Consider the following 21709-nt stretch of genomic DNA (forward strand, 5'->3'; position numbering starts at 1 on the left):
TCTGAAGCATCCCTGCTAGGCGCTTATCAGCTTCTGTTCGAACATTTCCAGTAATGGAAGGGCCCCGTGTCATTGTTAGCAGCTCAACTTATTAGCAAGATATCCTTTATACTGAGTCAAAACTAGACGGCCTCTGTGGCTTTAGGTCACTGATAGTTTTGCCTTTCTGGGGACTGTAAAGGCTGTCCCTCCTCCCACATAGCAGTTTTTAAAAATGTCTGCAGTCAGCCAGCATGTCTTTCCTCCAGGCTCTGTCCAGTTCTTTTCCTCATGCCTCACTTACCATGACTAATAGGCCTTCCATTTGTCTCCCTTGGATGAGACCTGCTTTGTTAAAATCTGAAATAGGGTTCTCTAGGGAAATAGAACTAATAAAAATACACTGGGGGTCAGGAAGAGAGAGAGAGAGAAGGAGAAAGAGATTGATTGATCGTAAGGAATTGGTTCACATGATAATGGAGGTTGGCAAGTCCAGATCTGCAGGGTGGGTGGGCAGGCTGGAGACCCAGGAGAGCTGATGTTGCAGATGAAGTCCAAAGGTAGCCTGCAGCAGAATTCATCCTTGCTTGTAGAAGGGTAGTCTCTTGTTCTATTCAAGGCTTTGACTGATTGGGTGAGGACCACCCAGATTATTGATTAACCTAGACATTAATCTCATTGAAAAACATCCCCACAGAAACATCCAGAATGATGTTAGGCCACCTATCTGAGGGGGCCCGGCCAAGCTGACACATAAAATTAGCCATCACGATGTCTATCTGGAGAATGTGACGCAGAAGCCAGCCACAATGCTGCAAAGCCCTGTGATTGGTGACGGGGGTGTAATACATCATTTCACACTCTTCACACACCTCTGGGGACAATGTGGACTCATCCAACTCTACGTTCCTCAGAGGCATGTGATCGTGAGACCTGATGCCATCCCATCACCCTTGCCATTATCCTGACCAGGTTTCTTGACAGAATGACCTACACTCGTTGCTTCTGGTTTCATTTTTCATCTGGTTTCTCTCTCCGCTCACATTCTCTTAGTCCCCAGGTGTAAGAGGAGCTATGGCCCGTCCTGCCCCTGCCCCTCTGCGGCCCTGGACGCTATCACTATCCCCACTCTGGAAACCCTTCCCTGCCTTAGCCAACATGATCCACACTCTCCTCCCATTTTGTTCAGTTCAACAACTGGTAATGGCTGTGTGTCACCCACTGCTGGGTGCCGGGGACACAGAAACTGCTCAGACCTCCTTTCCCCTCAGTTCTCTTGACTCTCTCTTCAGGCTCCTCCCATTCACGGTATAGAAGAAAAAGCACAGTAATATATGGATTGCGCAGAACTCCATAAAACACGCAATATCCATTAGGTAAATACTGAGCTACTACAACGTGCAAGACGTCGTGAGGGACCCACCCCAAAACAACAAAAGATGTAGCCTTTCCCCTTGGGGAATTAACAATCTAGCAGCAGGGGTGATAAACATGTTCACAAACACATACATTATCAAGTAGGAAGCACAAGAGCTCTTTAAAAGATTTAATTACATGCCGTGAGTTAAGATCAAAAAAGGGAAACCAGGTCTCAGGCAAGTGGCCTCGGAGTTGCAACCTGATGTGCGTGTAGGATTTGGGCATGTGGAACACAAGGAAGGACGTTCCAGGCAGAAGCAGCTGCCTTGAGAAGGCACAGGTGAGGCGGAAGGCACACAGGGCCCGGGATGCCACCAGCTATCAGGTTGCCAGACAGTTTGCTTGGCATTTTTTTTCAAACGTTCAACATGGACTCCGTGCAAGGTTCTTTGGTAGCAACACGGTGTGGTAAGCAACACGCTTTAGAAGTGTCTTCTAGGGGCACCTGGGTGGCTCATTCAGTTGAGTGTCTGACTCTTGATTTCAGCTCAGGTCACGATCCCAGGGTCGTGGGACCGAGCCCCGAATTCTGTGCGGAGCGTGGAGCCTGCTTAGGATTTGTTCTCTTTCTCCCTCTGCCCCTCTCCCCCACTAGCACTCTCTAAAATATAAAATAAAAATCCCCTTAAAATCAGCATCTTGTATTTTGTGGGGGGAATGGATATAAAATAATCTGTCTAGGTTTCAGTCTCTCTGGTTCTTTTGGGGTGGCGGTCACCTCTTTGTTCTGGAATCCTTTGCTCATCTGTTTCACCGAGGCAGTCCTTCACTTCGGTCCCTTTTCTCATTTCGGTCCCTTTTCTCGTTCCTCCCTGTCACTTCCCTCAAGACCTCCCTGAAGACGTACTTGCTCTTACATTCTGGTCTAACCTGTAACCACACACTAGAAGTCCCTTCATTCTTCGGCACCTGTCGACTACACAGTTAGCAGTGTTGAGGGCAGAATTCAGATTTTAATCATCCTTGTTATTTAGAGCACCCATCACAGGGCTTACAAAGCTGTAACTGATTCGGTCCGAACAAATACCAACCGTGCTGAGAATTCCCACACGGATAGGCGTGAGAGAGACAAACATACTACATGTCACACTTCCTATCGTGCGTGTTTTTGTGTGTTCCGAGTGGTTCTCAGGACCTCGGCTACTGTATGTACCCGAGTGACTGCATAGTTGTGTCCCTCACCCCCAACAGGGTGCTAATGTTGCTCTTACGTAAGGAGACCAACTATGTTGTCATGATTAAATTCCCCTGGCCTTTGACCTCTCAGGAGCTCTAGGACTTGCTAAGTGTTCTAACCGTGATGTATCCCAATCTTCCCTAATGCAAGTCCTTGGCTTTCCCGGTCTGATGTTGTAACATTATATCATATTCTGCTGTGTCTTCTATCTGCCCATGGGCCCCTTGGCCTCCTCAATGGGTCATGTGACCATACAACACTGCATCCATGTCTATGTGTACACTTGAGAGCCTGCAGAAAACATGCATGTTCCCCTGAAGACGTGTATCAAGTGGGAAGGGTAGTGAAGTTGGCAAGGAACCCAAGAAGCTGGCTCTGGTCCTGCGTCTGCCAGTGACCGGCGCTGTGCCACCAGACAGGTCACCAAGCCTGCCTGCCTCAAAGGTGAGGAGCATCCCATGAGATAACTACAAGACAAAGTTTTCCATAAACTGAAAAAGGGCACATGAGTGTCGAGCACTGTCGTTGTTCAGTGTTTTATCTCAATCACTTTTACCAACCAGACTAGACCTTGGGTGTGAATACAACGTCTGTCTGCACAAATTGTTCCGCGAACGTCCCAGAGACGTTTTCTGAATTTGCTTCCAGCAGCCAAGCATTTCTTCAGAATTGGAAAAATTCTTTAAATTTGGCTCTCTCATGATTATTAAACTTTTTGTAAATGTTCAATGATTAAAATTAACATATCGCCTACTTTTTTTGAAGTTTGGGAATAGAAGAAGAAGAATGGAGAAAAATAAAAGGCCAATCTCCAAACACTAAAGATAACCACATTAACATTTTATTCATTTTCCTACAGTTCTTTTTCTACGTGATTTTTTTCGTGCTTATATATTCATAAGTGCTTCGAATTGGATTTTTGGAAGCTGGTGGTATATCATGGTTACAGGAGAGAATTTTTCCCCCGAGGAATTGCTGTGCGCTTATGGGTTTATTCCCATCATAAGGAAAAGCATTCATAATAAAATAATTTGCTTTTATGATTTATCCAGCTGTTATTTTGAAAGAGGCAGTGACCCCTCTGCATTCTTAGAAGCTCCATAGGGATTTCCTTTCCTTTGATGCTTGGCCTAAAGTATTTTTTCTTTTAGCAATTTTTAAAGAAAGGTACAAAGCTTAGATGTTTCCTGAGCCCTTATATATCTGAGAATGCTATTTTGCATCTCAGACTTTACCTCTCAAAACTTTTTTTCACTGTCCTTTGGCATTTAATGAAGATGAACAACTGCATTCTGGGATCACCGTAATTTTTTGTTCCTTTATGCGTAAGCCTGTTATTTCCAGCTGAATGTTTTTAGTAGTTACTTCCCAGCTTTGTGCAAAATGTCATCCATAGGTACTCCAAAAAAGGGGGTGAGGGTCCTATGATCAAATGTGTTTGGGAAATACTGGTTCCTATATGCAATGCTAGAGATGTTCTGTAATTGCAGGATTGCTAACTTTCCACACTTAGTTAGCATTTCCCAAATGTATTTCACAACAGGACCCTTCTGAGTTCACAAGTAACAGCTACTGGGAAGTGTTCTGCAAAGCCCAATTTGGGATACGCTGGCTTAGAATTTTAATTATATTCGTAATTAACCTCTCAAAGGACAGGCAGATTGCGTCTACGCAAGGGTCTCTTTTCACTGTTTTATTTGTTTTGGTCTGGAATGCAGGATTCTTTTCTTTTCTAATTAAAAAAACCTAAAATGCACTAAGGTATAATTTACTGTTTTAACCACTTCTAAGTGTACAGTTCAGTGGCATTAAGTACATTCACATTTACTGGGCAACCATCAAAATCCCCTTGTTAAACTGCACACTTATTTTTTCTTCCCATCTCAAAAGTTTCCTTAAATCCCCGGAATGGCATGTATCCACCAGAGCAACTCCAACGTGCTGGAGGCTGTTTTGAGCCGTGGGAATGCAGAAGAATTGATCTTTTGCTCTTGCCTTTGTTCCTCAGAATTCTGTCACCCAGAGGAGGTTGGCTCCCCTCTCGGCCACCTGGCCATCGGTCTCACCACATCTCTTTGAGCTGCACCCGGAGATGCTTCTCAAGGTTGACCTCGACAGTCTTGCTCTTTTCTGCTTGGATCACGTTTTAAATCACTGTACTCACGTCTCAGTTTCTCTGCCTTTTTTTTTTTTTAGCTTATCCTATTACCTTATTTTTGCTCAGCGTTTCTTTTATGGCTTCATTTAATAGTGTGTTTTCTCAAATCTCATTGAGAATACCAGAGAGGTTTCCTACAATGTGCCTTATTTACTTCCTTTAAAAAATAATTTTCAGGGGCGCCTGGGTGGCTCAGTCAGTTGGGCGTCCGACTTCGGCTCAGGTCATGATCTCACAGCTCGTGGGTTCGAGCCTCGCGTCGGGCTCTGGGCCGACAGCTCAGAGCCTGGAGCCTGCTTCGGATTCTGTGTTTCCCTCTCTCTCTGCTCCTGCCCTGCTTGCTCTCTCTCTCTCTCTCTCTCTCTCTCAAAAATATATAAACATTAAAAAAAGTTTAAAAAATAATTTTCCAAGTTATTACCTTCCAAGTAGTCTTTCCCTTTCCTTTTTCTTCTGTTTGTACAGAGGCTCCACACAGAGTCTCCTCCTCCCTCGCCTTCGGCGAGGAAAAGACCCAGAGGCTTCTCTCTGGGTTTCCCAGGGGCACCGTTTCTGACCGGCGGGTTGATGTGTCTTCAAGTCCATTCCCAGAACGGAGTTAGCATTTGTGTACTGCGAGTTTGTCCGGTAAGATCTTTCCTTTCCTTGGCTCAGAGACTGAATAAACGGGGTGGAGCTTGGACACAGTTGCATTCCTCCCTGGGCACCAGGATCGGGGCTCTTCCTGTGGCCATCACCCCGTCAAGCCTAGCCTGCCCTTCCCCAGTGTTGTCTGGGTATAGAGACGGCTCCCCTGGCAGGCTTGCCCTATTCCCTGCTTCCTGCCCAAGTATTCGCTGTGAGATGCAGTTTCCAAGTGTTCGCAGACGGAGAGATTCAAATGGGGAGGAGGTGGAAACGCGATAAATGGCAGCACCCTGGCCAATGTAAGCGCCCTGCCCTGGTGGTAGGCCAGCGGCTCTGCCTTCTGTCAGGTGCACACTTCGGGTTTCTCAGCGCGAGCAGGAGGTGGGGGCAGAAGGGAAGGTCTGTCAGCCTCGCGCCCAGGGGGATCCGGGACGCGTGGGCCACTGACATTTCTTCATCCGGTCTCATCTGTTTCCGAGCTTGTAGAAATCCCTCCAGATCCTACGAATAGGCTGGACATGTGTTCTAGCTGTGGGGATTTTAAATCTTGCCGTTTGCTTCATCTCTGGTCATTTAGTGAGAGGCAGAAGAGGGTGTTAGCGGATGCCATTTTAAGCTCAAGTCTATAATTAAATTCTCAACTTTGATGGTAGGAAAAACCCACTGAAGAATTTCTCTCCTATTAGTAACAGGCAGTGATACAATATGCAAGGATGCAAAGCAGATAGGTTCAGGATGAAGGCAGACGTGGCCTGAATCCCACTTTCCTTGTTTACCAGTTGCTGGGTCTTGGCACATTTGCTGGTTGATTGCCCTTCCCTTTGTACTTTCATAATCAAGCCCGAAAAGCATGAGTTCAAGTCCTCTCTGTCCTGAGCCCACCCGTGCAGTGCCCAAGCACTCAGACGAACCCAGTGCAGTCAACTACAAGTACTTTGGAAACCATAATTGCTCCACGTGCATTTTCAAGTGGCAATCATTCAAAAGAACTACACGTGTAACTCTTCTAAAGACTGTTGCAAACTAAAATAAGTTTGCTTTTAATTAAGTCTCTAATTGAACCAATTAGAGATCAATGCAAGGGGAAAAGTTCAACAGGAGACTGGTTGGATTAAGGAAATGCCCATACTTTGCATTTAACTACGCTAGGCTCTAGTTTTTATTAGCTCATTGAGTAGATTTCCATATGTTCAAAAATCTGCCAAACAGGCTAAAAGCCAGAATAATTAAAACAAATTATTTATTCCCAGTTCCATCCATTTAAGCTTTCTCAGAAGTTATTACAGAAGTGAATACTGAAAGCAGAAACGAGAGTTCACAGCTGTACCATTTACAGCAAAGTTCATCTCTACAATGGCCTTGATTTAAAAGATCCAAGGTGCTTCCGTCACTCAGAATCCATGAGGAAAGTTTCGAAGTCCGGATCCAAGTCAGAAACAAGGGCACTTACAAAGTCATCAATAGAAGGACATTTCTGAAGCATACCTGCAAACAAAGAAAAGATCAGCCAGCACACCCAGCTGCAGACAGTAAAGAGGAACAAAGACACTCTGCACTAGGGGAACATTCTGGCTTTTTGAAATGAGAGCTTGGCTCTATGACCTGTGTGAACATTACAAAAAGTCATGAGTAAAAAAAAAAATTCATGGTCAGTATGCGGGCCCTGAAGCTATTTATGATTTTAATATATTTTTACTATCTAATCAGCAGTTAGAATAGAGATTTAGGACCAAATAGGTTTCCCCAGAGTTAAAAAAAAATTTTTTTTAACATTATTTATTTTTGAGAGACAGAGAGCGGCAGAGCATGAGCAGGGGAGGGGGAGAGAGAGACACACACACACAGAATCCGAAGGAGGCTCCAGGCTCTGAGCTGTTTGTTAGCACAGAGCCCGATGCGGGGCCCAAAGTCACGAACCGCGAGACCATGATCTGAGCCGAAGTCGGACACTCAACCGACTGAGCCACCCAGGCGCCCCTCCCAAGAGTTTTTATATTGCAGATATTACTATATACTTAGAGTGATGTTAGAGGACTGAATTGTTAGTTATCTTTGAGTGCATTGGTTCAGAACTTAATACGTTTATTTGCTTATCAAGTTTTACTGTGAGGTTCTATACACTTTAAAATCAACCAAGTGTAACTCTTTTGTAGAAATCTCCTATCAGAGTCAAGTTATTGGCTTCCCTCCAGATTTTCCTATTTTGGAGAACTCCTAGATTTGCAACTTTCTAATTGTATAATGAGGAATCATCTAAAATATCTGGTACTCAGATTTCGTCATTTAACATTTGAGGTGGCTATAAATATAAAACAAGAAGATGTAATAGAAAACAAGGAGGCATCGTGTCTAGCATGTCTTAACAATTCGGTAAAAAGCTAAATTTATCACCACTCTTCACTCTCAAAGAAGCCAAGATTCAAGCAATCAACGTTGTTGTTTTGACCATTATTCTTGGCAGATAATTCTTGGCTAACTCAAGGGTTGAGCAGGGCTCTATACACTGGCCTTTAATTTGGGGGTGGATCCCATAAAACTCATTCCAAAACAGAGACATTAAAAGATTGACAGAGTCCTCTATTATCATCTCAGTCTTTAATGCAATTCAATTAAGATGTCTTGAGTATTTACTGTGTGTAAAGGATGAGGCCAGGTCACGAGCATTCAAAGACAAGCAGGCTAAGTCACAATATGACTAACTGTGAAAGCTAAAATTATGAAGCGTGTAGAAGAAAATACCTTTGTGACTTTGAGGTAGGCAAAGGTTTCTTAGACAAGAAAGTAACAATAACCACAGAAGAAAAAAAACGATATGCTAGATCTCATCAAAAACAACAACAACAAGAAACTTCTGTTTTTTAAAAAGAAACCATTAAGGAAATGAATAGGTAAATGACAGAATAGGGGAAAACACTCAACATATATATCATATATATCTCATAATGGATTGGTATCCAGAATATATAAAGGACTCCTTCAACTTATAGAAAGTATTTTTAAAAGGCACCTGGGTGGCTCAGTCAGTTGGGTGTCTATTGATTTCGGCTTAGGTCATGATCTCCTGGTTCATGATATGGGGCCCCATGTCAGACTCATGGTGACAGCAGGGAACCTGCTTAGGACTCTCTCTCTCTCCACTCTCTCTACCTCTCCCCTGACTCGTGGGCACTCTCTCTCTCAAAGAAATAAACATTTAGGGGTGGCTGGGTGGCTCCGTCGGTTAAAATTCCTCCAGATTCTCCTATTTTGGAGAACTCCTAAATAGAGCTTTGCCTCAGGCCATGATCTTGCAATTCATGGGTTTGAGCCCTACATCAGACTCTCTACTGTCAGTGCAAAGCCCACTTCGAATCCTCTGTCTCCCCCTTTCTTTGTCCCTCCCCTCCCATGCGCACACGCGCTCTCTCACAAATAAAAAATAAACATTAAATAAACAACCATTCTTAAAAAAAAATTTTAAAAGGGACAACAGGTTTGAGTAGACCTTTCACAAAAGAAGACAAGCAAATAAACACAACAGGCACTGAGAAGACACGTCATCATTGTCATCTGGGGAAAGAAAACTAAAGAACACAACCACCAGAATGGCTAAAATTCCAAAGACCAAACGTTGGCAAGGCTGTGGGCCAGCATGCATTGTCACATATCAGTGATGGAGGGGTGAAGTGGTACAACCACTTTAGAAAAAGATCTGGAAGTTTCTTCTAAGATTCGCACACATGTACCCCACGACCCAGCCATTTCCTCCCAGGTATTTACCCGAGGGAAATGAAGGCATGTCAACAAAAAAGGATTTTACAACCCCCAACTAGATTCCATCGATAGGACATGGATAAACAAACACGGTATATTTGGAAAGTGGAATACCACTCAGCAACAAGAACAACAACCCACTGATGAGTGAAACAACAACATGGCTGAATGTCAAAAGCCTTCCACGAAGGAGTGCACCCTGTTGGATTTTATTCACAGGAAGTTCAAAGGTGGGCCAAAGGAGTCTCTGGTGAAAAAACATCAGAAGAGCTGTTGCTTATGGGCGTGGAGAGGACAACTGACTGAGAAGGGACACAAGCCAGCTCTCTGGTGTGATGGTCACGTTCTATAGATGGGCAGTGATCGGCGTTATTAAGCGTATATATGCCTCAGAATTCATTAAACGGTACATTAAAGATGTATGCATTTCACTGTCTATAAATATTACCTAAAAAAGAGAAATAGTCATATAATAGTGTCTAGGGCAAAATGTACTGCTGTCTGACACTTGCTTTGAAAAATTATATATATTATATACACATGATGGCTTGAGGGGTGGATAGAGGAATGGATGGTTGGATGTGTGACAAAGACAATAAAATGTTCATTGTAGAATCTAAGTGGCAAGCGCGTGTTTACTGTTCTTTTCATTCAACTTTTCTGAATGTCTGAAAAGTTTCAACACAAAACGTTTGGGAAAAAGTCAACTGTGGGTGTTAACAGCATGCAAAGTGCAGTTGGTGGGAGAAGAGAGGGAGGAAGATGAATTCTGATGGAGAGATTCAGATGGCTTTGTGGAGGGATGGGATCTGAGTGGCAACTTGAAGGACAGGGAAGGGTCAGGGTCAAATTAGGCCCCTCTAGGTGGAGAGGACGATGTAGGAAGGCACGAAGGTGGGAAAAGGAAAAGAATGTATACTGACCACTAAGTGGTCTGCTGGGGTCTTGGAGGAAGGGTGGAGGCTCCGGGAGACATGTTTTATAAAGATTATAGGGCTTGGAACGACAGTGACCAGGATGAGAAGGTAACTGGGCCAGAATGTGAGAGGAAAGCCAACAGCTTGTCACATTTAGGTGCCGGGTTGGGGGGCGGGGGAACCATCAGGCCTCAGTCGGCCTTGAGAACAGAGAGTTTGGGGGCGGGTCCAGGACGGGACACATGGCCACGGTCATTCCCATCAGGGGGAGCGGCCGCGTGGGAAACTGCCCAAGGACTGGCTTGCGTGGCGGACATAAAAACAGTCGTGCCAAACACGTACTCGTAAGCCACGGACTAGACCTGCAGTAGTTAAGAAAATAAGAATGTTGTAATGTTTTCAACTGCAGATCAAAATATTCTCATCCTCATCCAAGTTCAATTCTACTATCTTCACCCAGGAAATATCTGAGAAATAAGGAGAAGCTACTGAGGGGGAAGTTCATTGCTTTGTCTTTATTTACAAAACTAAAGTTCAAAACATAGTTTTCCTTTCCCAGTCAAATAATCTCTACGGGTGAAAGAAGGCCTTTCCTCTGACCCAGCCGCGTCACTAAGGATGGAAATGGTTGAGTCTTTGATGGTTGCTAAAGTAGCCCATTTCACATTAGATCTTTAGATGTAGGTCATTGCTTAAGTAGAAGCAATCTGATTAATAAATCAGGTTTCGGGCACTTCCTACGCGCCAAGTTTCTTAATGCAGAGAACAGCTGTAGGGAAAACATCTAAACGTGGCTCTCAATCAAACGTGTTAACCGATTACACCCTTTTCTTCCCTTTAGTATGTGAAACATTCTATAATTAAATGACTGGTCATTTATAATTAAATGCCTGGGCCTGTCAGAAGGTAAAACCCAGTTATTCAGAGCCAACCTGTTCAGTTAAGCATAGCCTCCTGTCCCTTTGAAGTGGTTCACTTTAACTCGACAAACTGCCAATATAAATATGACCTTGCTCTGTCCTTCGCGGGACGCGGACCTAGCTAGCCCGTGTCCTTCTCCAGTCTCCCATCCTCCACCGTGCCTGCGTCTCAGGGAATGGCAATTCTAGCAACAGCAAAACAAAAACATACACGCTCATGGCATTTTTAAATAAAATCTGGTCAGAAGTGGTTTGGTCATTTTTGTATGTCATGTGACTGCTAGAGACGAAGGTCCCCAAAAGAGGAAATCAGGACTCACTGGGATAAAGAATAGTCCTGAGGCAAGAATCCTCTTGGCATATCGTGATGGTATCCTTGCTTTAATTAGATTTAAATGTTTGGCAAGTGTCGACATGAACTAGCTTCTACACAGAGAATTAAAAGAAAAATGCGACGTTTGCAGGCAGTTCCTTAAATAAGAAAAATTGAAATTAGCTTTCATATGTGTGTATGGTCCAGAAAGTTCCAGGAACTCTTTGATTTTTTAAAAAGCTGACAAAGACGTCCCCCTTGTCTTCAAGTCGTAATCTTAAAGGGTGATGATTAGACCCGCGGTCTCTTGGGAGCCCCTGGGAGCCAGGTTGGAGCTGTTCAGTCCCTGAGTGGAATTTCCAAACGTGTTTCACCGTGGAAGTTACCTAAACTGGGGGCGGTGGGGGGGGGGGGGGGGGGGAGGTGGGGAGAGGGACAGACGGATTTTGCCAAAAGAAGACTGAAACCTCACAACTAAAAAGAGGGAAGTGTTGACAGCCATGTGAGAAAGACAAAGTTGCATTAGGACAGACTCCGCACATATCAGTTCATAAAAAGGAAAAGAGGGAGTTGACGTTCATCTGTCCTAGAGGAAGAGACAATACGTAATGAGTAGCTGAAGAATGATGATTTAATTTATTTTTCTCCTCATTTTACCTGAGGGGCAAATGGGCTGATAAAAGTCGGTGCAAGCCAGGACATTTTCGTCTCGACCGCTCCGCTCCAACTAGCATGTTTCATAACCTTGCAATTATTCTGGGCCCGACTAAAATAAATTATGATATCAAAAGGATTCCAAGACTGACTCTTGAGGCAGTGGGGGTTTCCAAATTGTACTCTGTGCTATTCTTTCCAGTGCCTGTTGGCACAGAGCTGGGAATAAGTGAGGGTGAGGACAGCAGGCATGAGGACCTGACCCCACACACGGCTGGTCGAGAAGGGGTTCAGCAGAAAACAAAGCGCTGATAGCAGGTATCTGCCGATCATTTACTATGGGCCAGGCACCTCGCTAAGAGCATCAACTCATCGGAACCTTAAAGCACATCTGTGAGGAACCTACCTTGCTAATAAAGCAGAGCAAAGAGAGATCACACGATTCTTACTTTTTTGTTGTTGTTGTTGAACCCTGGAAGCCTGGTGCCAGAGCCCACGCTCTCGGAGCGTGGGGACGTACTGTCTCGTGCCCTGGGGTTTTGTAAAACAACACATTCTCAAAAGGTCCACATTTAAATACCGGCATCCCGGATACGACAGAACCCGTATGTGTGGGGACATTCTGGACGGGTGGGGGGAGTCTGATAGCTGCCTGATGCCACCGCGGCTACACGGACCCAACCTATTAACTGTCCCCTCGCTGCCTTGAAGACGGAGCCAAAATGTCCATTGTCTTTTGGGCAACTCGGTTTTGGCGCCACGGTTTACCCTTTGCAAACGGTCACAGCTACTTAACTATCCGTGGCGGTGGAGTGCAGAGGACCCTGGGAGCAGGCTCTACTGAAAAGGCCAGCACGGGGAACGTGGCTCTGCCCGGCCGTGACCGGGACCCGAAGCTCGGCCGTGCTCGGCCGCTGCTGCTGCAGTTCGAGGCATGACACCGGCAGAAGGAAGTGCCTAGGAGCTCTGCGCTTAAGGACGTCTTCTGGGTGGCCTCCAAGTATCTGTGGTAACTCCTTGCAAACAGAAGCCCTTACATGTTTAAGGGGCTCCCAGCTCTGCATATTTCTACGCTTTTACCGAGAACAAATTCTGTCAGTTCCAAGATGAGTTCAGTGCGTGTACGAAGCTGCCGGTTTACGCCCTGTTAGTTTGTAATGTATAATACATAATCTAACCAGGCTATTATTTAAGTATCAACATATTCTTGGCAGGAACTCTTTAACCTCTTGAGTGCCCATCTGGATGTCCAAGTAATACAATTATTTGAAAAAAATGACAGGGCAACTGGTTGGCATGTCGATTATGCCTCTAAGACAACCTGGCAAACAGGGAATCTTGTTATGGTCCCCTTTACTAAGTGCCCCGAGAACACGGAAAATGACTGGGGCACTTGAAACCACTGTATATATACATGGAGCTCCCAACACGGGGCTCGATCCCATGACCCTGGGATCATGCCCTGAGGCAAAATAAAGAGCCAGATGCTTAAATGACTGAGCCACCCAGGCACCCCTAGAATTATCCTGAACCTTGGAAGGGAAGAGTTAACGCCTCCTCTTTGGGTCTATTTCACATCTTGCTTAACACCAACCAAGGGTGCCCAAATAAAGCTGTGGCTGAGTATGACCAAAGTTTAGTGAATGCAAAGCAGGGTGACTGAAGTAACTATAAATAAAATCTTTGTAGGGGCGGCTGGGTGGCTCAGTTAGTTGGGCGTTCGACTTCAGCTCAGGTCATGATCTCGTGGTCCATGAGTTCGAGCCCCGCGTCAGGCTCTGTGCTGACAGCTCAGAGCATGGAGCCTGTTTCAGATTCTGTGTCTCCCTCTCTCTCTGCCTCTTCCCCACTCGTGCTCTGTCTCTCTCAGAAATAAACACTACAAAAAAAAAAAAATCTTTGTGAAGTTTTTTTTTCTTTCAGTCATTCACTTATTCACTCACTCACTGTGTATCTGAGTGCCTAAAGTCAACTGAAGGCAGGCAAAAAGATCACACAGTTATTAGGAAGGTATAGTATATACACTATGTATAAAAATGACTAAGAATCTGTTCTATAGGAATATAAAACGGCATAGTTCTCAGACAAACATCATGGGTATTACCTGGGAACCTGCTAGAAATACAAATGCTTGGTCTCAACCCCAGACCTACTGAATCGGGAACCGGGAGGGAACTTGGCAGGCAGTGATTCTGATGAAGTGTGAGTGCCGCAGCCCAGATGGACATGTGGAAGCTGAGGAAAGTGGAAAATGCGATCGGGTTTCTCTCCGTTGGCAACTCTAACTCGCACAGGACGGGGCAAGGGAGATGTATTCCTATTCTATTCAGCTAACCTAGAAAAAAACATTTGTTTCTCAAGTGACATAGGAAACAAAAGCAGGATTGGCTTGGGACACCGTTCAAAGTTATGATTGCCAGGCCTCGAGAGAGAGGACACAGCTGGCTGGACAGGCCCCTGAAAGGATCCAGTGGCCTTGGCATGAAAACAGTCTGAAAATCTGGGGGCGGAGGAGGCGGGAAGGAAGCCGAGGGGAGCCGTGGCGCAGTGGGAGGGGGCGCACCGGACTGGCCTGGCTGAGAGGGGTCCCAGACGGGAGGCGAGCTTCGGAGGCGGGAGGCGGGGTTTTTGTTTTAGGAAAGGAAGCAGAGCGTACTTTGATCCCTAGCAACTCCCTGGGAGACAGCGCTTGGTGTTTCTCGATGACCGATGACCGACTCTCTGGTGAGGACGGCTCAGAACACATCTCAGAGGCTTCCTTCACGTAGCGATTCTGACCGTTCGGAGCTTGAGAACTGCAATCAGCTCTGTCCTTGAGAACTGTCCTCCGTGGACAGGAGCCCAGAGGGCCCAGCAGGGGCGCCTTCTCCAGGGAAAAGACAGGGAGGTCCATACAGGAGCCCGTGGTTGGCAGGAATGTCGCGAATTCTGTGAAAATGGGGTCCTCCTAGGGTGACTCAGAGAAGGGGGGAAGACGGGGGAGCTGGATGTTGGTGAGGTCGACTCCCCATAGACTTGACAAGCTCCCTCCTTGAAGGGGTTCGGAAAGGACACCCCGGCCTGGATGTTCCACGCCCCACGGCAGGGAGCAGGCGTCCTATCCAAGACGGAAATTCTGTGCAAACATTTACAAAAAGTTAAATGCTCTGAATACCTGTGTGCTAGAGACACTAGGCACACGGATACGAGTGGGACACGATTTCTGTTCTTGACAAGTTCATTATCTGGGGAGAAAACCACGGAGATACGTAATAGCGAACGTAGAACAAAAGTGTATATAAGGTACAGACGGAGTCGGCGCAAAGGCGGGAGTGATTGAGTCACGAGCTCATCGTGGCGAAAGCCCCCTGGGACCATGTCGTTCCTTCTCCCGAGACACCGGACACTGCACCTTCTGAGCTCTGTTGTGACTTCCCCCTTTGATTCTGTGGCCACCTGCACAGTATTCCAAAAAAATTCTGCTTTGGTAAGCCAGAGTGGGTTCTATTTCTTCAAGAAGATTCCTACTTGATAAGAAGATCAGTTCACAAGTTATTAAAAGGAATTTAGGGACGCCTGGGGGACACTGATATTTTTGTTTGATTAAGGACCAACTTTCCAGACCCAGGGCTTGGACTAGAGGCAGGGTTTTTTGTTTGTTTGTTTGTTTTTTGGTTTTTTTTGCACATTTAAATAAGTCTGTCTTTCCTCAGATTCAGAAAGCCTGAGTGACACACAGCAAGCTTTATGTCGGATTTACTCTCTCCAAGTTCACTGGGGAGGAAAGGAGACTCTTCCTGGCCAAAGAGGAAAGACAAGCATCCCACTGTCTCACAGTCCTGGCCAGGTGTGCTGGGAGGCGTAAAGGGGGTCTAAGAAGCAGGTAGGATTGTCTCAGGAGTGTTCGGGTCCTCCTGAAGCGGGTTCTCTCCCTGTACAATCAAGGGAAAAAAATCGCCTTTACGTTTGTGGGTTTCAAAGGTGCAACGCAAGTTCGAGGATTGGCTGTTGTCCGAGGCTGGCCAGGAGAGATGAGGCCTGGGTGGTCCATATTCGGGGGCCAGGTGGAGGTAAGCCCGACACCTATCGGACTGGCCACGTGTTCAGAGCCCAAGATAGCCAGGGAAAAAGAACTCCTCAGTTCTTTGAAAATCAAAGCTAAAAGGCAATCATATTCTGACCTTTCAGACACTGGTATTTGGCTTAAATTATATCAGTCAAGTTTACAGTTAGGGCCTACAGGTACCATTTATTTAGGGGTCAGGCTGGTGGACCAAGACAAGCCGTAGGCCCCCAAAAGGGAATGTGCTGGGGAACCCCTCCTGGGAACACAGCCCACTCTGTAAAAACCAGCCAGGTAACTACCATGTGGTCTGATAAACAACCTCGTGGGCAATGTGCAGGTGCAGGTGAGGATTTTAGGCTGAATGGACCATTATCTGGCTTGGCATAGCGTTCCATAACTTAACATTTCAGTGTAATTCTCCTCTTCTGACTATACCAAGGTTCTCCTTTGCAGGGATGCCCAGGGGAGATAGAGAGGAAAGATAAATTCTTCCTTTTGTAAACAAAACTTCAGAAGCCTCTAAACAAGGTACTATATCCTGATGGTTAAAGCGAGGGTTTGGTGAGCGACCACCTGAATTAACCAACTGGGTAAGGACCTTAGACCAGTCCCTTAACTTTCCATACCTCGTTTCTGCTCAGAGCAATCGGAAGTAAAGGTAAAATGTTAGAGTGGAATATAATGTTTGAAAATCATAAACCTGACAGAATGTCACCTTCTTTGCTAGACTGTTGCAAGAATTAAATAACACAGTGCATTTCCGACAGAAAATGCTCCGAAATTGGTAACAATAACAACCAGATCCAAAGGTTTATAAAGACCTACTTCCCAGTTCAGTGAATTGAAGAATGAGGTAGGCTGCTTACTTATTTATTTGCACAAGGTGAATTCCAAAACATTGGTCTGTGATTAAGAATTTAGGATAAGCTCATCAAACTCACAGTCCCAAGCGAGTTACCCAACTTGGTGTACTTTTTTCTACTTTTTGCCGTATCTGCTTTTTAGGAGACAACTGTTTCTCAGCTAAATGAAGAAAACTAAAAAGAGGGAAACAAAAGATGCAACGAAAACCCTTATTAGGAGCTCTGAGGAAAGGTCTGTCAAGAAGAGATCACCGGGATGATGGGAAAGTTCTGGAAATGGACAGGGGTGATGGTTACAGGATTGGGAATATAGGACATTGTGAATGCCCACTGAAATGCATATTTAAAAATGGCTAAAATGGTAAATTTTATATTATATATCCTTTACCCTTATTTAAAAACAGTGAGGACGAGGGCCCAACGTACTAAGATAGAGCCTTTGACTCCCCCAGACGGTCAGGTGGCCCTGCCACCTCGGGGCTCTGCTGGCAAACACAACAACAACCAGGACGTGCCGACAGGCAGCTGAGCCCTCCAGATCTGAGAACGAGGGAAAAGGCCGGTCTGCGTCCGTTCTAAAAAACCCATCATAACAGTAAATGGCTGTCTTTCGTGAAATCATCACATGTGTCAAACGCAGCTCCGTCTGATGAGGAATTACAGTACAAAGGCTGGCCTGGCAGTTTGAAAAGCCTGAAGTGAATTTTATGAGATCAGAACTCTAATTCCAGATCTGGCTCTCCCAAGCCTAGGGCAACCGCACTGCTCACCTTGTGCACTTTGAAGTTTTTCTCTGCTACAAGGCTGTGGTTACCCACACCTTTCTCTAAAGGTGGATTCCCACTATCTCCGATCAGTTCCTGGGAAAATCAGAACATCAGCCAGAAAGTGAAATTCCTTTCTTCCTTTGAACTGAGAAAACCCGATGCCCCCCCACCCCCACCCCCAGCTCGGTTAATATCTGTCTCTGGTCAAACGGGAGGTTCTGTCTACGGGGCTGCTGACTGGACGGGTGCAGAGGGTCTGAGCTTCCTGCTGGACAGACGCCGATCCAGCCGGAGCCCCACATACACGGCGTGTTTACAAACTGGTTTCTTTTCACTTTATCGTCAGACGGAATAATTCCATTTGCAACCACGCTTCTGGGTCACAAAACATTTTGCCTTTTGAAGCTCCACGTCTTCCTTAAACAAACACACCCACATATTAAACGTACACACACCCTCTTCAAAAATCAGTGCGTTTACAAAAGGGAGGTCTTAGCCTTGAGAACGCAGGTGCTCTCTTCCCTTCCAGCTCTTTCTTCCAAAAAGCTCTCAGCTATTTCAGAGGCCATGTTGAGTAAACAGCCAAACAAGCCAGAGATTAGGGATTCTGTTTCCTTGGCTCCCATTCCAGGCTTGCCATTTACCTCTATTACTGCAACGATGTCATAATCCTGGAGCCACTAAATTCTAAGTCTGCTTCCAGGACATGCTTCCCTCCTTCATCCCTGTTACGCTGTGCAAGGAGACAGGGTTGCTGCCAACGAGTGTGTGGTGAAGTGCCAAAACCTGCTGGGCGTTCTCACTCGACAAATCTTATTTGGCTACGCGCAAGCCAGTTGATATCCCACCGACTCTGGTTAGCACACGTCACCTTTCGCCACTGTCCCTGGGGGGGGGGGGGGGATCTCACTCTGAGACCTCAACGGTACCTTCCTTGAGCATCAGTGTATTTGTGCCCAACATTACAAAAGAACGAACGGGAAAACTCAGTGGAAGAGGCACACAACCACTTCTCAAGCCAAAGCTTCCTGGTAGGACCTGAAAAATCAGTGGAAGAGACTACCGGTCCTTCCGAGACCCGTCCGGGCGCCCGAACCGGAGTCGCACCCCCACCAGGTGCTACGCTGTGACCTCGGGCAGTAAACTTGGGGAGCACCACAGGACTGCTCAGTGCGTGAAGCGGGGGCGGGGGGAGACACAGGACAGTGTGCTCAGCACAGCACCTGGCACGTCAAAATCTCCCCACCGATGTTTCTAGCAAGTAGTTACGGGTATAGTTACGGTTTTCGTTCTCATTCCTGTGGTTGCTGCCACTGCTACTCTCTCCAGTCCACTCAACTCCAACAGTGTAAAAGCAGGAGAAATTAGTCTGAACTGGTTAATGTCCAACATAAAGCACTACTTATCTTAGGAAAATCAGCATGTGAGGCTCCTGCAGCCTTTTAATGACATTCCTATCCTAACGTGAAAAAGCACGTGCATCAGAAGGAAGACCCAGGGGAATGGGGTGCTAGAATTCCAATTATTTTGAGGGTGTGATTTAAGACTTCAAGGATTTTTTTAAAGCTCTTTTAAAATGTTTTTTAAGGTTTATTTATTTTTCAGAGAGAGAGAGAGAGAGAGGGAATGAGAGGGGGAGGGGCAGAGAGAGAGGGAGACACAGAATCCAAAACAGCTCCAGGCTCCGAGCTGTCAGCACAGAGCCCGACGCGGGGCTCCAACTCACAAACTGTGAGATCATGACCTGAGCTGACGTCGGACGCTCAACCGACTGAGCCACTAGAATTCCAATTATTTTGAGGGTGTGATTTCAGATTTCAAGAATTTTTTAAAGCTCTGTTTTCTTAAACTGCTTGAAGGGAAAACATAAGTGGAGTTTAGCTGTCCTCCTGACCCTACAGCTTATTCAAACTGAACATACCTTTAGTTGTGTACGGAAAAAGACTGAAAGTGAGACATGTGTTACTTGACATTCCCTACCTTGTATGATGAGGTAGAAAAAGAACTCGATAATCTTATTCAAATATTTGCGATGTGAACTCTGGGATGAAAAGGGATCGATCATTCCATATTTAAGAAAACAAAAAAAACAAAAAAAACTTTAATGTCAACATAAACCAGTAAGTAAAAGAGAAAATTAGGTTTTGGCTTGATCGTTCCTTGATCTAAGTTTCGTCATTAGTAGTGTTCCATAATCATCAAAAGGAAAAAGTTTCTCTTAGAGATAGTTGAAAACACTCAAGTAAACACTGGAAGATATCTTGTAAAACGATCTTGCAGGAAACGAGCCAATTAAACCAAGAGACATCTTCCTGTCTCTGCGCTCGCTGGCAGCATTTCAAACAAGAGTTGGTTAGCAAATGCCAGTTTCAACTGCCCCCCTAAAACCTGCTCTAAATCTGTGCCACTGCTATCATTATTTACCTTTTATCGGTATTCTTGCTAGATGGAAACGCAGCAGTGCACCCCGATATCAGTCCCGCCTGAGGTTAACTGAGGGCTCCCAACTTGCTCAGCCCTTGATGCTTGAAGCCTCCGGGTGTCACGCTAAGAATCTAGATCAAGAGCTTTGGGGCAACGACATCTGCTTTGCTAGCCTGTCTTTAGCCCACTGCCAACAGCGCACATTTGTAACCGCATGTTAAGAACACCATCCATAATGACTATCTTTAAAGAAACCTTTATAACATTTCCATTAAGCAATCAAAAAGAGCTGAAAGAGTAGTATCTACATTCTTTTTAGAAGGTAGTGTGGTTGATAGCATCTAAAAGTGGAATTGCTGGTGTACTTCCTGGAAGGAGTCTACCACAAGTTATTTACTTGGGAACAAAAAGACGCTCACATCTCAAGTAAAGCCAACCTTCAGAGGCACTGTCTCAGACGGCGACACAAATGGCGGGGGGCTCCGTCACATTTACACTGCAAGGAGAGGTTACGTGAACGCGACTCGCCGAAAGTAAAAGGCCACAAAATGTGTATCAAGATCTATACCTTCAAGAGCACAGGGGTGGAGTGTTGTGAGCCGGCAACGGGCCCCTCAAAGGCTTTGAAGACCCAACGGCCTGGGTCAAATCCTGACAATGCCATTTAATAGCTTTGCAACACTGAGTTAGTTCCTCAGGGTCTAGGCTTTATGTCCCATATATGCGAAGTGCGGATAACACCGCATATCAAATTAATGTTATGTGGATTACAGACACTGTGTCCGCACCTAACACACTTTCGTTAATGTCACTGTCCCTTGTACTTCTGCAAAACAAATCACCTACCTGCGTGCTGACTATCTGAAACCATTGAGTAGGAACTTGGGATGCCCAGGGTTTAAGAAGAGGTGCTCTACACCCTGAACGCCAGTGAACACGCAGGGCCATGGTCTTTTGTCTAAAGGGATTCTCCACCCATCCCTTCTATCCAGTTGTCGGATTATCAATACTCACTCGCCCCGTAGGTAGAAGCAAGGAAGTGTATTGAAATGAAAAGTGCCACAGATATATATGTAAGTGAAACCATGGATTGCGAGTAACTTGTTCTGCGAGTGTTCTACCAGACAAGCAAACATTTCTAATAAATTTTAACTTGATACACGAGCGATGTCTTGCAATACAAGTAACATATGACTCCGAACAACACATGATCACAGCGGAGCCAATGGTTCCTCTCTCTCTCTCACTGTGGGATTGTGGGCGATCACCTCCCACGCTCGGATGTAGGTCTCAGGCGTCGGTGTTTGGCAGAAATCAGTGATTTTTCAGAACGTTGGAAGGTGCCCACAACTGGCACTAGTCTATTTTTTGTCACTTCAAAGCACCTATCAACAGTCCTTTGCTTTTCCAGACAAGAGACAGGTTAGGGATGCTTTGCTTCATTCTAGGTCAGGCTGCCTGCAGATATAGACCCTTTCCTTTGCTGCCTTATTGCCAGTTACGTTAAATACAGTCTCTGACAAGAGTTTATGAATACTGCACTGTGGTCAACATCTGTTGGGCATATACAATGGCCCCCATGCAGGAAAAGATTCCATTGGGCCAACAGATAGCGTTGATTCCATTAGTGATAGTGAAAGTCGTCCCACACAATAACCCTCCTGTCTCTTGTCTCCCTCGTACCAACCATGAA

The 21709-nt window shown here is 45.5% G+C and overlaps 1 protein-coding gene across 7 annotated transcripts in view; it reads right to left on the bottom strand.

Moving 5' to 3' along the window:
• MIPEP (mitochondrial intermediate peptidase) overlaps positions 1-21709 on the bottom strand; it is a 200559-nt gene that overhangs the window by 35703 nt on the left and 143147 nt on the right. For 3 of the 7 annotated variants that reach the window (XM_006927168.4, XM_045041758.1, XM_003980259.6), the window contains one exon: positions 6584-6845. The exons of the other annotated variants lie outside the window; for them this stretch is intronic. In XM_006927168.4, coding sequence (XP_006927230.1) covers positions 6807-6845 — 39 coding nt within the window. In that variant the 3' untranslated portion in view covers positions 6584-6806. Of the gene's footprint in view, positions 1-6583; positions 6846-21709 lie in introns of those variants that run through there. 7 annotated transcript variants of the gene reach the window in all.

This window comes from Felis catus, chromosome A1 (genome assembly GCF_018350175.1).
Source record: "Felis catus isolate Fca126 chromosome A1, F.catus_Fca126_mat1.0, whole genome shotgun sequence".
NCBI lineage: Eukaryota > Metazoa > Chordata > Mammalia > Carnivora > Felidae > Felis > Felis catus.